We start from the raw sequence: 18,156 nt of genomic DNA on the forward strand, positions 1-18,156 counted from the left end.
CAACAACTGATAAAATCTCTATAAACATACATTTTGTTTAAAATAAACATTAATTAAATATGAGTTGAAATTTGTATCATTTTATTGACCATGAACTATAACAGGCAATATAATCAAGATCTACTACTACTACTGCTACTGCTACTGCTACTGCTACTGCTACTGCTGCTACTACTACTACTACTACTACTACTACTACTACTTCTACTGCTACTGCTACTGCTGCTGGTGCTGGTGGTGCTGCTGCTGCTGTTGCTGCTTCTGATGCTGCTACTGCTGCTACTACTACTACTACTGCTACTACTACTACTACTACTACTACTGCTACTGCTACTGCTACTGCTTCTGCTACTGCTTCTGCTACTGCTACTGCTACTACTACTACTACCACCACCACCACCACCACCACCACCACCACTACTACTACTACTACTTCTACTACTACTATTACTACTACAACAACAACAACTTCAGCCAATACCACTACCACCACTACAACTAACATTAGCCTTGATTTAAAAATCATTATGGTTAACTGATTGATTACGATTTGCCAAAACAATCACAAAACAAAGGATTTTGAATTTCAGAAAATGACAACTGATAAACACAATCTTTCAGATATCGATTACTAGAAAGGCATATATGATATGAACAGGTGTTATATTTTGTTTACCTGCTCTGTAGTTTCTATTTCATAACTATAATTATGACTTTTTGTTTAAAGCCATCTGAAATATTTTACTCACAGGATTCAATTAACAATGTATTTGATAGAAATTCACAACACAGGAACATACAGATTGGTGAAACTCTGGATGCTATTTGTGATGGGAGGTAGGTTTCGTTAACTATAATATTATCCTTTTCATAATCAAACAAATCAACTTATTACGTCATCCATCATAATTTGATCATTGTTAAAATGTTCAAAAGAATAGCAATGAATTTACTTATATCCCGTATAGATAAACATGGGCGTGGTTGGTATCCACGTTCATCTGCTTTAAGTAGTCTAGAACTGAATCATATTTGACAACTAATTATTACATTTTTATGTAAAAGATTGGAAAGTTTCACGTTAAGTACATGTCAAAAGCGGTACAGGGTGGATGGCATTGGGGTGGGGGAGGGGGCGCACCCACCCCCACCCCCCCCACCCCCCCCCCCAAAAAAAAAAAGAAAAGAAAAAAAAGATCGTATATTTATTTCAATTTAGGAGAAAAAAGTAATAAAACACTTCCAAAATGCAGCATTGTTTTAAATAGGACTGAATTGTTACAAAACATTGGGGAAATTCTACCCCCACCCGCTAACACTTAATAACAAATAAATATCGGGTCTGAGAGAGTAGCTTAAACATACTAGGTGTTTGTTAATTGATGTAGTACAATCTGCTTATGGTCTAAATACAAATAAATAAAGTTTGTATTTGAAGGAGGCTGAATCTAACATTGGCTTCACAAAGGAGTACCATGCCTTAGATGTAAATTAGCCATGGCAATTTGAAATAATAACCAAAGGGGGGATGTGGGTGAAGGGGTTAATATGCTGTCAATCATCGATCCAAAATTGGCCCTAGCTACGCGCCTGAAAACCTTTTTGGATACAGACATTGTCCATTTCACTCTTTGTACTCAATGAGTTCATGATAGCAGCTGATTGTTTTTTTCTTGTACAAAACAACTTGTATACAGAGTTACAGATAAGTTCTCCAATGTATTTGAGTATTACTCCACACTTTTGAAAACAATCTCACATTTTAATCGAGTTTTTCAAGTTTCTATTACCCCACCGTTTTTATTTTAATTGAGTTACAACAATGAACAATAAACATGACGCGGCCTGTCAGTCAAACTAGCTGGTCGATACCTGTCTGACCAATCAGTGTCCAGAAGGGGCGGGGCTTATCAGTTGCCGTTGCTATCCGCCATGATCTCCGTAAACCTGCACATATCAATAGTAGTGTAATTACGCTGTTTAACACAAATTATGTTTCGCATAACTGAGAGATAATAAAGACAGTTGAGGAAATCCGAAATACAGACATTTTCCCTTAATGCTACTCAAATTATGCATTTTTTATTTGTTTAACAGGAAACATTTTAGTAGACTATTTCAACCATTAAAATTAATCGTACATAATATACGTATATTTTTCGTTAGTCTTAAACAAGAAATATCATTATGAGTATTAGTGTTTAATATCGATGATATCTTGCGGTTTATTTTTATTTTGAAATTTGTCTCCTTCCTATGCGTAAAGTTTTAAATCCAAAGCATATACAATTGCTTAAAATTTTGTTTGGACATATAAGTGAATAAGACAACTAAGTTGATTTGAGTTACATTTTTAATTAAATATGATTCAATTTTTGATATGTAAATAAAGGTCACAAAATATATATACGTATAGATAAAACAAAATCATCTTTGTAAATGACGCTAATCAAAGTATAATCCTGTGCATTTATAATGATTTTGGGCATTTCTAACTTCTATGTTGCTTGTTAGATCAATTTTGCATTTCATTTTATACGAATATTAATTCATTTAGAGAAACATTAAGGTAGTTATACAAATAATAATAATAATAATAATAATAATAATAATAATAATAATAATAATAATAATAACAATAATAACGTCATAATAATGACGTCAGAGCACGAGCGGTGATAATATCAAAGGCGAGTGACTATGGTTTGTATTTAATTCGGTCAGTCATTTGATTGCCAGGATTTCGCCTAGGCTGTTAAGAAAATACCATACGATCGAAAAAATAATAATCAATAGTTAGGAATCTTAAAACAATGACCGAAATGTTTGAATTCACTATTAATATGAATGAAACTTTGATTGTACGAAAATAAGATAAGTTAAATAAATCCATATCCGCGTTTACTTGTTCTATTTTTAACCTACCTCCACTTGAAGGCCTTGTTTAAGGAGTTCACATTTGACAAGAATATCAGCGATTTTCCTCAAGGAAATTAACACATTGAGTTGATAATTGACTGTTTGGGTAGAACATTATCACAAATTCGTAGAAATTGAAGTGTTGGATTTGTTCTGAAACCCGATCGCGACTTATAAACGAGTATTGTATACAAAAAACACACCAGATTTCATGGGCAAAATTGGCGGGAAAATAAGGTCGTCGAAGGTAAAGAAATGATTTCAAACATGAAACAATGCTGTTCTTCTCCGACTTTTTGTAAATTACGAAACGCTTAGATATGAAATAATTGATCTGATTCAACAGAAAATTGCATGAAATGGAAACTGTAAAAAAAGAAAAAAAAAGAAAAACAAATACTGACCGACCGACCCTATTTTTTTTCGCCGTGTTACCGGAAACACAGGTATTATTTTTTTGGCCTTAGATGGAATTTAGCAAATGGTGTTAGTTATACATTTACTAAAAGTTGTTTCTCACTTCACACTAGATTTTTCATGATCATTGCATGATTAAAATATGAACACATGAGGAACTTAGATCATCATAGGTTTTTTTGTATAAAAAAGGATAAAAACACCAAGCGATTTGGGCATGGGATGATTATGGTTGATTAAGATAATAACGACTATAACTCCATTTATTCTAATGCTGCTTCATTTCATCATCTATCAGCGCAATTTCTTTCTCCTTATCATGTGTTGCCTGCACTGAATGAATTAAGGCGTTGTTTTTCTATACTCCGAACCAAAAATGTAGATGTATATCAGCACAGTTAAGAAGTTAGTAAATGCGGTGTGGTTTTTGTTGCTGACCATTCCGAATATTCCTGATATCTTTTAATGTTAAGTTTAAATTAATATGATTATCTTTTTAGAGCTGATTTAGTCAATTCCATAGTTCTTGTACTTTCGGGCATTCCCAGAAGATAATCCGGTGTTTTAATATGAGTTTGTCAAAAAACGCACAAATTTGGTTCATTTATTTCACACTTTTGATTTGATTATTACCTTTAGATAAGTGTATCTTTATTTCATTCGTCATTAGGGAGGAACATATTAGATAGTCGTATTGATTTACATGATATATTGATTGAAATGTTTTATAATCATACAATGTTTTTGACCGACAATCAAAAAGTTGCCATATAAATTTATTTGCCCTTTCATACCAAGATTTATGATATAGGATTTCGTTGTAAAGTTTAATGGACTCGTTATTCCAGGTGATCACATTTCTCTCTTAAGACTCATGATTACTTTCTATAAGTTGTTTACATGCATTAAATATATCGAATAAAACATATTTTATTGTAATGCTCTTTTTTAAAGTATTGTCCGAATTGCATTTACAAATCAAACTCCCGCCTTTTTTAAATAAGGACTTCCTTCAACGGACTGGTTGGATTCGTCAATATAACGCCTTATCCAGCAAGCTTTTGGTAGGACAAACTCCCTATGTTTAGAACTTTTATACCGCCTTTATTTATACTATCAAACGCATTTTCGAAGTCGGCATAAATAACAAGCACGGGCATTATTTGCGTTCAAATATATGACCTCATGGATCAGTCCGATAGTTCCAACAAAATATATCTGTTTTGAAGAAACAGGATTGAGTTATTGGTATTATATTTGGGTGAACTTTATGTCTGTTTGCAATAGCTTCTGTTGCTATCTTGAAATCAGCATTTAATAAACTTATAGATCTCCAGTTTGTTAGATTTTCTACAGCTTTCCATTGTTTCGGTATCAATGAGTTGATTCCTTGGTTTTGAAGGGTTCTGAGGTTTCATGTTTCAAAAGAAAAATAATGCTTTTTAAACAGAGTTCTTTTAGATCTTGCCAAAAATGCTTGTAAAATTCTTCCCTTAACCCATCCGAACCAGGGCCTTTTTTATTTTCATTTTATTTATAGCTTGTTTGCATTCAGAATGTGCTAGCATGCATTCACAAGACTGTTTTCTATGTCCGTCATTTTTAATATTGCTATCTTATCTTAAAAAATAAATTTTCAATACATGTAGGATTTTCTTTATAGAGCGATTCTATTCTTTAATAGTAACATTTGTGTTTATAATAATTTTGTTATCCAAACTAGATTTAACTTTCAATGATAATGATGTAAAGACACGTATAAGTCTGTAGTCAATATCTAGTTATTTACTATATACATTTCATCGCTGAGAAATGGTATTTTTGAACAAATAAAAACAACGTCAATTTACGCTATTGGGTTGCGCCGTCTTGCTTTGCATCAACAATCTCTAAATGTGACAATCATAATGTAGCTGAATTAAATTTTGGACATAAGGTGAAAAGATTCCAACGATATCTGTGATAAATGTAAAACAAATAATTAACTCTATTAAAAAGTTGTATGTTCATTGCCTACGAATTTTTGAATGATCATCGTACGAGTGCTGTTTAGTAACATACTATGAATTTAACATCACATAATAACTTTTTATATCCTTAATACCATCGCCATCATGAAATGACATAATTATTTATTGTAAATGTGTAACTAGTGTACCTACATTTGACGTGACGTCACAAATAAATTGCGTAAATGTACGCGCTAATTAACGACATTTTATGTATTTAACGCAATAAATCTTCATATGAGTAATATGTAAATAGAGTTTCGATGTAATGTTCATTTAACACGAAATTAAATAAATTCGACAAGGTTCGTTTTTATAAACTCCATAAAACGTTTACTAATTTTCGTATCGAATCCAATCTATACTTTAAATTTTTGGGTTAGCATTTATATTTACAAGCATAGTTTCTTCAAGGCAATGATTCCCCGGACATTTGTAGTAAATTAGTTATACTGTGCTTTAGTTTTTTGAAAGACATGCCCCGTGCATAGGAGAACGACGATCTGTACATGAAATTTGATCTAGTTACGGAGTTTATATTTTCTGCTTGATGAAAACATGAAGTATTGATATATTCGTATGTTTTTCAGAACCAGCGTCCTGTCGATACCTACAATTTCCGTAGTGTCAGTATCCGGAAAATGGATATCAGCGGACAACCGCCGACTGTGGGTGGTAAAACAACTAGAGCGTCTCGGGAAAGTAGAAACGATCACCGTGCATATAGCCGGGTACATACCATCGAGGAAAATGACATCAAATAACGGTGGAGTGTATATAAGAGTGAGAGGACCCCCAGGTGGGCGGTGGTATTTAGAACCCGATAAGCGAATAAGGGCAATACCAGAGGAACAGATGAAACATACATATAGAAAACAGTCAGTGAGTGTACCAACTGATCTGCGAAGCAGTCGTAAATTGGCTTGGTCTGAATCAGATAAGGAGACACCTTATCCAAAGGGTAATGGGAACAAAACGAATCAACCGTCAGCTTCATCATATGTGTCTCCGCAAACACATAGTCCATTGTTTGAGACGGACACTATCGAATCACATAGGTCAGGTGCAAATGATGGTCAAACAACATGTACACAACGAACAAATGATTTTAGATTTTTCATCGACCGAAACTCCGACAGTCTTTACAGAGGGGTTGTTAGACAATCCGTGTCAGCACGGCAATCCGTACTTGACCAATCAATTACACAGAGTACCCGCGCTATGTCCCAAGCCACCTACAGCCATGACAGTAGCGCTGTAAGACAAGCATCGGCAGCAAGCCATTCAGAACAGGACCGGTGCATTATACAACGTTTCCGCGATATCGCTATAGGCAACGGCAGCCACGACAGAAGCGCTGCTCGACAAACACCAACTGCAAGCCATTCAGCACAGGACCATTCACTTCTACGTTCCAGCGATATCAGTCCAGACACCGACATTCACGACACAACCGCTATCAGAAAATCATCGACAGCAAGCCATTTAGCTCAGATACATTCACTTCTAAAACTTTACCGCGATATCCCTCGAAACACCGACCGCCACGACAGAAGCGCTTCAAAACAAACATCGACAGTACGCCGTACAGCACAGGACCATTCACATCTACGTTACCGCGCTATCAGTCCAGACGACAACCACGACAGAAGCGCTTCAAAACAAACATCGACAGTATGCCGTACAGCACAGGACCATTCACATCTACGTTACCGCGCTATCAGTCCAGACGACAACCACGACAGAAGCGCTTCAAAACAAACATCGACAGTATGCCGTACAGCACAGGACCATTCACATCTACGTTACCGCGCTATCAGTCCAGACGACAACCACGACAGAAGCGCTTCAAAACAAACATCGACAGTATGCCGTACAGCACAGGACCATTCACATCTACGTTACCGCGCTATCAGTCCAGACGACAACCACGACAGAAGCGCTTCAAAACAAACATCGACAGTATGCCGTACAGCACAGGACCATTCACATCTACGTTACCGCGCTATCAGTCCAGACGACAACCACGACAGAAGCGCTACAAAACAAACATCGACAGTACGCCGTACAGCACAGGACCATTCACATCTACGTTACCGCGCTATCAGTCCAGACGACAACCACGACAGAAGCGCTTCAAAACAAACATCGACAGTATGCCGTACAGCACAGGACCATTCACATCTACGTTACCGCGCTATCAGTCCAGATTACAACCACGACAGAAGCGCTTCAAAACAAACATCGACAGTATGCCGTACAGCACAGGACCATTCACATCTACGTTACCGCGCTATCAGTCCAGACGACAACCACGACAGAAGCGCTTCAAAACAAACATCGACAGTATGCCGTACAGCACAGGACCATTCACATCTACGTTACCGCGCTATGAATCCAGACAACGACAGCCACGACAGAAGCGCTGTTAAACAAGCATCGTCAGCAAACCATTCAGTACAGGGCCATTCACTTCCACAACTTTACCGCGCTATGAATCCAGACAACGACAGCCACGACAGAAGCGCTGTTAGACAAGCAGCGACAGCACGGAATTCAGCGCAGGGCCAAACACTTTTTGAACGGTACTGCGCCATTAGTACAGACAACGACAGCCACGACGACAGAAGCGCTGCTAGTCAAGCATCGACAGCAAGTCATCCAGCACAGGACCAATCACCGCGCTATTGTTCAAGACACCGACAGCAACGGCAGCCGTTCAGCCATTAAGTTGTTTGACGAGTTGTAAGTTGTAAGATAAATGTCGCGAATAATACTTTCTCGGATTTTTTTTATTTACCTGGGGCTAGTTTTACAAACAATCCTAGACAAACAAATATGTTTTGCAAACCGGACATGTTTATGCCTCTGCTTTGATGAGTGCTTAAAAAGTATATTTTACCTCATGAGTCACGATCAACAACACGCCAAACAAAAGTATGCTAGAGCTTACTTGTAATTTATTTAAATAATCACATTTTAAAGCAGTATGATAGAATAAAATATACTTAAATATTAAAACTTACTTTATTTGAGTTACACTGTACACATTTAATTATTTGTGGGAAGTTTTATTTTACCTCAAACGTCATTTAAAACACAATGACTTGAACAACGGCAGTTAACAAGGTCGCACTCTCAGTGTAAGAATGCATTAACACCTGTAATCTATGACATTCGGTAAGAAAAATATACTCTACAATAGTAGGAAATATACTATACAATACTAGAGAAATATACTATACAATACTAGAGAAATATACTATACAATACTAGAGAAATATACTAAACAATACTAGAGAAATATACTATACAATACTAGAGAAATACACTAAACAATACTAGAGATATATACTATACAATACTAGAGAAATATACTATACAATACTAGAGAAATATACTATACAATACTAGAGAAATATACGATACAATACTAGAGAAATATACTAAACAATACTGGAGAAATATACTAAACAATACTGGAGAAATATACTAAACAATACTAGAGAAATATACTATACAATACTAGAGAAATATACTATACAATACTAGAGAAATATACTAAACAATACTAGAGAAATATACTATACAATACTAGAGAAATATACTAAACAATACTAGAGAAATATACTATACAATACTAGAGAAATATACTATACAATACTAGAGAAATATACTATACAATACTAGAGAAATATACGATACAATACTAGAGAAATATACTAAACAATACTGGAGAAATATACTAAACAATACTGGAGAAATATACTAAACAATACTGGAGAAATATACTAAACAATACTAGAGAAATATACTATACAATACTAGAGAAATATACTATACAATACTAGAGAAATATACTAAACAATACTAGAGAAATATACTATACAATACTAGAGAAATATACTATACAATACTAGAGAAATATACTATACAATACTAGAGAAATATACGATACAATACTAGAGAAATATACTAAACAATACTGGAGAAATATACTATACAATACTAGAGAAATATACTATACAATACTAGAGAAATATACTATACAATACTAGAGAAATATTCTATACAATACTAGAGAAATATACTAAACAATACTAGAGAAATATACTATACAATACTAGAGAAATATACTATACAATACTAGAGAAATATACTATACAATACTAGAGAAATATACTATACAATACTAGAGAAATATACTAAACAATACTAGAGAAATATACTATACAATACTAGAGAAATATACTATACAATACTAGAGAAATATACTATACAATACTAGAGAAATATACGATACAATACTAGAGAAATATACTAAACAATACTGGAGAAATATACTAAACAATACTGGAGAAATATACTAAACAATACTGGAGAAATATACTAAACAATACTAGAGAAATATACTATACAATACTAGAGAAATATACTAAACAATACTGGAGAAATATACTAAACAATACTGGAGAAATATACTAAACAATACTAGAGAAATATACTATACAATACTAGAGAAATATACTAAACAATACTAGAGAAATATACTATACAATACTAGAGAAATATACTGTACAATACTAAAGAAATATACTATACAATACTAGAGAAATATACGATACAATACTAGAGAAATATACTATACAATACTAGAAAAATATACTTAACAATACTAGAGAAATATACTATACAATACTAGAGAAATATACTATACAATACTAGAGAAATATACTATACAATACTAGAGAAATATACTATACAATACTAGAAAAATATACTATACAATACTAGAGAAATATACTATACAATACTAGAGAAATATACTATACAATACCAGAGAATATACTATACAATACTATTCCATACGTCAACCAAAGGAGTTTGATCGTTTGAATATAGAGGCTGGTTCTTTGTTCTTAACAGTTGTTCAAGGTTGCAGTAAGTTTAAATATGTCTTTGTTTTTTAATTCAAATACATGAACGAAAACATAATGTGATTTTTTATGATTCATTTATTACCAATAACAGAGCATCAAACACGAAGAGTGAATCAAACGAACAACGTATATAGTGTGTACTTAAGTAGGATAACTAACGTGCATGTATAACAACGATATGTATTCATGGGATAAAGAAATAAGTAACTGAATTTCAATTTTAAGGGCTTGTCCTTAAAACTGATATTTGGCGGGTCTATGATTTAATCATAGTTCTACGTTTTAGTTTAAGAATTTTACCACAGTTTCAAACAAAATAATGTCATAACAGGAAATGTTTCATGGACAAAGTAATAAGGATTTGTATTTTCGTGCCTCTTTCAACTGGAATCGGTCGTAAAATGACTAAATTTACAATCTTCAACTGAAGGTAAAAATTAGATTTTTGTAGCATTTTTTACCGCGTAGGTAGTACTTGCGTATTTATTTCATACCAATAAAACGATACTAAAAAAACTATACAAGGTCACCAGGCATAGAAATGTAAAATAGTTTTACATAGGATAATTTAATTGTTCATTCTCTTGATATAAACACGCCATTGGTAGAATCATTTCGAAATCAAACACGAATTTCACATAATTTATAAAGCATTTTAATGGTTGGAAAATAGGGTCGCCAATGTCAAAAAGTTTCATGACTTTAATTTTATTGAGAGCATACAGAGCTAAAATATGAAATATTCACAACAATTTGTATACTTCATTGGATTGTATGTTGAATTTGAAAAACCCATGTATAGCTTTCTTTATCTTAAAATAATGATGGATGGATGTGTGATTACAGTGGGTGGGTGCAATCTTGGATGAAATGATTGATTTATTGATGAATGGACGGATGGACGGACTGATGGAAAAATATGGATGGATGAATGAATGGATGAATGGATGGATGGATGGATAGATTGATAGATGGACGGACGGACGGACGGACAGGTAGATGGATGGAAAAAGACGGATGGATGGATATATTGATGGATGGATGGATTTCATTCAGCTCGATTGTGAATTTTACGGATTTAGTTAGAAGTAATACTCCATCACAGATCAATAGACTTACATACTATTCCCAATATATCACACAATTTGATTAAAACAGTGCACACTAAATGCATACAAAAAAGTAAACCTTATTAAAACACATTTAAACAAACATATTATTTCACACTTACATATACACTAACAACATCATGTGTACACGGGACATTGAGATTCTAACCTTAAACGGAAAAAAATCAAGGAAGGACAGAGCCTATATAGAAAACATTGACACATATGAGTTTATGTATTGCGTCATAATCCATTTGAAATTAAATTATTGAAACAGTTCATACAAGTAAGTTATTCCTCTGTGTTATATTCATATATCTCTAGCAGAAACACAAATTGTGTCATGAATGCTATATATAGCAGTCTTAACAATTGTATTACAATTTAAAGTTTCAGTTATATATTGTATGATACCTACGCACATGCATAACAAGCATTCTCATATCCGAAGCAACAACCGCAAAAAGCAAAACTGAAATAACTGCAATACTAATGTATCCCGTCATTCTCGAAAACGGCCGATTATCTTCGCGACATTTCAGCTTGTTAATGGATGCAGTAGTGCTATTCCGTTCAATTCTCGTATCTTTGATCAGTTGTTGGATTATTTCTTCTTGTGTCATCCCAACGAAGGTTTTGTTTGGGTAGCAAATGCAGGGCATGATATAAAGTGGCTTAATAGGCTTAGGTGTCGTTATCACTCCGCCTGAAAGTAGTTAAAATCAGACTGTTAAAGCTTGTTCTACTGTATGAGGTAAAGTGGGTTATTTGTCGTTGGTGTCGTTAATCCGGCGTCTGAAAGTAGTTCAAATCCAGACAGTAAAAGCTTTTTCTACGGTATGACGCAAATTGGCTCATTAGGCATAGTTGTCGTTATTTTTTCGCCTGAAGTAGTTCAAAACCAGTCAAACGGAATTATATAGAGTGGGTTATTAGGCATATATGTCGTTATTATTTCGCCTGAAGTAGTCCAGAAACAGCCAAGCGGTATTATATAAAATGGCTTATTAGGCATAGGTGTCGTTATTATTTCACCTGAAGTAGTTCGGGACGAGTCAAGCGGTAGTATATAAAGTGGCTTATTAGGCGTAGGTGTCGTTATTATTTCGCCTGAAGTAGTTCAGAACCAGTCAAACGGTATGGTATAACGTGGGTTATTAGGCCTAGAAGACGTTATTACTTCTCCTGGAAGTAATTCAAAACAAGAAAGTTAAAAAACTTTACTGTTATAAGATTTGAAGTAAAGTGCCTTATTAAGCATTGGTATCGTTGTCACTCCCCCTAAAAGGTGTATAACATATCATGAAAACCGCTTATACAAAAAGTCTTAGTTTCAACGAGAAAAAAAATGTATTCCTTAAAACCGCTAACCATTCAAGATCGTATATTTTTTATTCGGATTTGAGTTTCTTTTATTGTCTCAAATTTTATATTTCGACTGTTAATTGAAGTAAAGGTGATTATATCCTTTTTTTTATCGATTTTTAAGTTAGATCATAAAATGAATTGAGTATGCGCTTCTTGTGAGACTTTTGGTGATAAAGCAATCAATGTAATTACTGAATCATTTTATCTCCAGATATTTTAAGAAACACTTCGGCAATGCACGCTTTTTCTTCAAAACTCATAAGAAAATGTTGAAAAAGCTTCTGTTGATTAAATTATAACATCGAAATTTGTATCTCGCGAGATTTGAAAACATAAAAGGACATCGCGAAAATAGGACCTCGTTAAATTCAAGTAATCCATAAAATTTGCGACGAAATGTGCATACATGCACTGATTGTTATTGTTGAATAATAAAATATACATCATATAAGCATGTTGGAATTGACAATAGTACAATTACTCAAAACGTTAGGTAACTCGAGCTTTATGGTCAATCCTGAACGTCATCGAGTTGTCACCAGTCTACTGCAATCACCTGTATATACGCATGTAGGCGGTTCGCTGTCCCACTCTCCGCTACTGTTACATAATGCTGAAGTCGGACCTGATATGGTGTAAACTTGATTACAGTAGAATGTTGCAGTTGCCCCGAATTTCGTTCCTAAGAAACGGGAATGAGCGAAATAAATTTTACATTCTTATTTATATTCATATCACTAAATGCACTTCTAATGAGATTTCAGCAAGACCTCTCAATCGGTTTTCAAATTAGATATACAGTCGAAACCCGTTGGCTCGATATTCCAAGTACCGGCCAAAATACTTCCGGCCTCGCCATTATTAAGCCAAGCGGGAATACATACTGAATATTTATTTTTCTTTGATTTGTTAAATTAATGAATGTTTACCATTATTATTTTTGTGAACATGTACGTCAACTACACGGAATTAACATTAACTAGTGTAATAATTTCTGTATGTTAATAGTATGTTAACCGTAATCGACCACAGTGCTGGAAAGAAAGTCTTTTTCGGTATAAGGTCATCCGGTAAACGTTTCGCAAAACTTTGCATTAAGAGGTCAATCGAACACCAAACCACTTATTAAATAAAACTGGTGGTGCTGAATCGGTAAAATATAGAACTATCTTACATAGGAAAAAGCCTCACCATCGGGTGTTAGTGCCAATCCATTAACCGGATGTGCAATAGATCCACAATCTAGTATAGTGCATGCAGGTGGTGGCAGATTCCAGTTTCCATTTGCAAGGCAAGTTACCAGCAAGGCACCAGAAATAGTGTAACCCAGGTTGCAAGAATAAGTTGCATGATCCGAATATTTCGTCCCATTATTTAGGAGCTGGTATATTCCATTCAAAAGAATAGGTGGCTGGTTGCAATCCACGATTATGCAGGACGGTTCGCTTCCACTCCATGATGCATTAGCTTGACAGATTCGTAAGGAATCCCCGTCTATATAATACCCAATTTCACACGTATAATTTGCGACATGGATATATGTAGTTCCCGAAGTATGACTAACGTATCCATTCAGTGGGTCATACAGTGGTAAACAATCCGCTGGACTGCAGATTGGTTGAGTAGCATTCCAAGAGCCATCAGCGGAGCAAATGATGTACGGTGATCCAACTAAATTGTACCCATCTGAGCAGTTGAAACTCGCTGTTGAGTTATAAACGTTTGATCCATAATTTACAAATCCATTCGGTGGATTGTTTAGCTCTGTACAGTAAACCTCGATGCAGACAGGAAGGATTCCAATCCACTGACCATCAGATTCACACAGGAGCGTTCCGGTTACCGTCATTTGAAATCCTGTGTTACAGGAATACACCGTTGAGCTGTTTAATGTTGTGTCAGGTGATGAAATGTAGCTCGCGTTTGTCACATTAGGAGGACTTCCACAATCTATGAAGCTACATACAGGAAGTATTCCACCCCATGTTCCATTTGAGATGCATATCAATTCAGATGAGCTTTCAAGGGTATAGCCTGGACTGCAGGTGTATTGTGCAATGCTTCCAACTCCCGTACCAAATGTAAGAGAATACGTTGAATAGGAAATTATTGGGGGGTTGCCACATCCTTCACAAGAAAAACCACTTCCAACCCAAACACCGCCAGCCGAACATTCCATAATGGGATCGCCGTTTAGATTATACCCATTTTCGCAGGCATATTCCACAGTACTTTGCCAAGTTGTAGACTCTGACGTTAATGTGTACGTCGCATGAGGTTCAGTTGGAGGTAATAAGCAATCCACCAGGACGCACGATGAAAGCGTTCCCGACCAGGCCTGTGTATTTAAGTCACAAAAGAGCTGAGATGTCGCACTAAATACGTACCCTGTAACGCAAACATAATTTGCAACACTATCGTAGTTTGTACCAGACGTCAAAGTATACGTTGCACTTGAAACGTTAGGTGGAAAACCGCATCCTTCGCAAGAAAAGCCCAAACCAGTCCATTGGCCGGTGTCGGCACAGGCAAATCTATTTTCGCCTGTTGGAATGTATCCGGATTCGCAAGAATACGTTACAAAGCTTCCGTATGTTGTTGTTCCTGAAGTAAGTGTGAATGATGCATGCGCAATGGTGGAAGGTATGTCGCAATCTACTGGGCTACAACTGGCCGTGTCTCCGCCCCACGCGTAACCTCCTTGGCAGGTCCTAGATACCGAGGAAATTTGAAAAAATGCATCACGAGAGATCTTTAGATCGACATACATACAGATATAAGAACCCTGGCTTTTGCACTTGTTCTGACCGCTATATGGAATCATACGTCTTAGTAAGTTTGTTAAGAATGATTCTAATCACCAAAACCATCGTTTGTTCATTTGGGTCTCAATAAAGTAGTTTTTACAAGTTCATAATGAAGTGTGAAGAGAATTCGAGTACCAGGGTACGGACGATGTACTTAAATTACAACCAATATTTGTAAAAGAAAAACCTTATTAAATCCCCCGAGGAGTGTTCGTAGCCGAAATTGCAAGTTGTTGTCAAAGTGTCTCCCAAGTATAGCCCGGTGAGGGTTACTGTGTATTCAGCGGTGTTGGCTATTGTAGGGCATTCTGAAATGGAACATATACGTGTCAGTGGTACTGTGTATTCAGTTGTATTGGCTATTGTATGGCTTTCTGAAAAGAAACATATCCGTGTCAGTGTTACTCTGTATGTAGTGGTGTTGACTATTATAGGCCATTCTGAAAAGGAACATACCCGTGTCAGTGGTACTGTGTATTCAGTGGTGTTGGCTATTGTAGGTCATTCTGAAAAGGAACATACCCTTGTCAGTGGTACTGTGTATTCAGTGATGTTGGCTATTGTATGGCATTCTGAAAAGGAACATACCGTTGTCAGTGGTACTGTGTATTCAGTGGTGTTGGCTATTGTAGGTCATTCTGAAAAGGAACATACCCTTGTCAGTGGTACTGTGTATTCAGTGGTGTTGGCTATTGTAGGGCATTTTGGAAAGGAACATTTCCGTGTCAGTGGTACTGTGTATTCAGTGGTGTTGGCTATTGTAGGTCATTCTGAAAAGGAACATACCCTTGTCAGTGGTACTGTGTATTCAGTGGTGTTGGCTATTGTAGGGCATTTTGAAAAGGAACATATCCGTGTCAGTGGTACTGTGTATTCAGTGGTGTTGGCTATTGTAGGTCATTCTGAAAAGGAACATACCCTTGTCAGTGGTACTGTGTATTCAGTGGTGTTGGCTATTGTAGGGCATTTTGGAAAGGAACATTTCCGTGTCAGTGGTACTGTGTATTCAGTGGTGTTGGCTATTGTAGGGCATTTTGGAAAGGAACATTTCCGTGTCAGTAGTACTGTGTAGTCAGTGATGTTGGCTATTGTAGGTAATTCTGAAAAGGAACATACCCTTGTCAGTGGTACTGTGTATTCAGTGGTGTTGGCTATTGTAGGTCATTCTGAAAAGGAACATACCCTTGTCAGTGGTACTGTGTATTCAGTGGTGTTGGCTATTGTAGGGCATTTTGGAAAGGAACATTTCCGTGTCAGTGGTACTGTGTATTCAATGGTGTTGGCTATTGTAGGGCATTTTGGAAAGGAACATATCCGTGTCAGTGTTTCTGTGTATTCAGTAATGTTGACTATTATAGGGCATTTTGGAAAGGAACATTTCCGTGTCAGTGGTACCGTGTATTCAGTGGTTTAGGCTATTGTAGGACATTCTGAAAAAACAACAACATATCCGTGTCAGTGTTTCTGTGTATTCAGTAATGTTGACTATTATAGGGCATTTTGAAAAGGAACATATACTGTCAGTGGTACTGTGTATTCAGTGGTGTTGGCTATTGTAGGGCATTTTGAAAAGGAACATATCCGTGTCAGTGGTACTGTGCATTCCCTAGTGTTTGCTATTGTAGGGCATTCTGAAAAAAAACCATATCCGTGTCAGTGTTACTGTGTATTCAATGGTGTTGACTTTTATAGGTCATTTTGAAAAGGAACATATCCGCGTCAGTGTTACTGTGTATTCAATGGTGTTGACTTTTATAGGTCATTTTGAAAAGGAACATATCCGCGTCAGTGTTACTGTGTATTCAATGGTGTTGACTTTTATAGGTCATTTTGAAAAGGAACATATCCGCGTCAGTGTTACTGTGTATTCAATGGTGTTGACTTTTATAGGTCATTCTGAAAAGGAACATATCCGTGTCAGTGTTACTGTGTATTCAATGGTGTTGACTTTTATAGGTCATTCTGAAAAGGAACATATACGTGTCAGTGGTACTGTGTATTCAGTGGTGTTGGCTATTATAGGTCATCCTGAAAAGGAACATATCCGTGTCAGTGGTACTGTGTATTCAGTGGTGTTGACTATTATAGGGCATTTTGAAAAGGAACATATCCGCGTCAGTGTTACTGTGTATTCCCTGGTGTTGGCTATTCTAGGGCATTCTGAAAAAAGATCCTAGTCGTCTCAGTGTACAGTGTATGTAGTAGTTTTGGCTAATTTTGGACATATTGAGTAATGTGGGTTATTTAAAGGCACTATGATCTTAGTAACTGTGTATATCCGTTGTGGCTATATAAGTTTGAAGGATCAAAATAAACAACGTTGAACATTGTTTTAGTTGTGATGTTCAATATTTAACAAGCACACTACATTCCATCTTTTGATACACATCTAGTAGTAAAAAAGATTTGTGCGCATATTTCGAGTTCATGTTTTATCTGATTTGGGCTCATACATTACTGGGAAATACTTTAAATAAACTTAAATTCCAAAAAATATATTATAAGCAGGAATATCTTAAGCAAGCGCAATATTCTGAATATTGGCAAATGGACAGACATCGTCGGTAACCATATTACTTAAGTCCAT

At 35.6% G+C, this 18,156-nt stretch overlaps 2 protein-coding genes across 6 annotated transcripts in view; one reads left to right on the top strand and one right to left on the bottom strand.

The window, feature by feature from the left end:
• Positions 1–709: 709 nt before the first annotated feature.
• LOC128221599 (uncharacterized) lies at positions 710–8,075 on the top strand. The gene is made up of 2 exons (XM_052930205.1): positions 710–837; positions 5,936–8,075. Exons 1-2 carry the CDS (start codon positions 710–712, stop codon positions 8,073–8,075), a joined length of 2,268 nt encoding a protein of 755 aa, XP_052786165.1.
• Positions 8,076–10,355: 2,280 nt separating this feature from the next.
• Positions 10,356–18,156, bottom strand: part of LOC128221122 (sushi, von Willebrand factor type A, EGF and pentraxin domain-containing protein 1-like) — a 31,045-nt gene continuing 23,244 nt past the window's right edge. Inside the window, exons 4-7 of one of the 5 annotated variants that reach the window (XM_052929576.1) lie at positions 15,757–15,877; positions 13,954–15,473; positions 13,319–13,444; positions 10,356–12,100 (exon numbers count right to left, since the gene is read on the bottom strand). In XM_052929576.1, coding sequence (XP_052785536.1) covers positions 11,787–12,100; positions 13,319–13,444; positions 13,954–15,473; positions 15,757–15,877 — 2,081 coding nt within the window. In that variant the 3' untranslated portion in view covers positions 10,356–11,786. Of the gene's footprint in view, positions 12,101–13,243; positions 13,445–13,953; positions 15,474–15,756; positions 15,878–18,156 lie in introns of those variants that run through there. The other 4 variants (XM_052929578.1, XM_052929577.1, XM_052929581.1 and 1 more) reach the window with 4 other exon arrangements.

This window comes from Mya arenaria, chromosome 16 (genome assembly GCF_026914265.1).
Source record: "Mya arenaria isolate MELC-2E11 chromosome 16, ASM2691426v1".
NCBI lineage: Eukaryota > Metazoa > Mollusca > Bivalvia > Myida > Myidae > Mya > Mya arenaria.

Coding starts and splice junctions, on each gene's coding strand:
- LOC128221599 (XM_052930205.1), top strand. CDS start 710: ATGACTTTTTGTTTAAAGCCATCTGAAATATTTTACTCACAGGATTCA. Junction 838..5,935: donor GATGCTATTTGTGATGGGAG/GTAGGTTTCGTT, acceptor TATGTTTTTCAG/AACCAGCGTCCTGTCGATAC.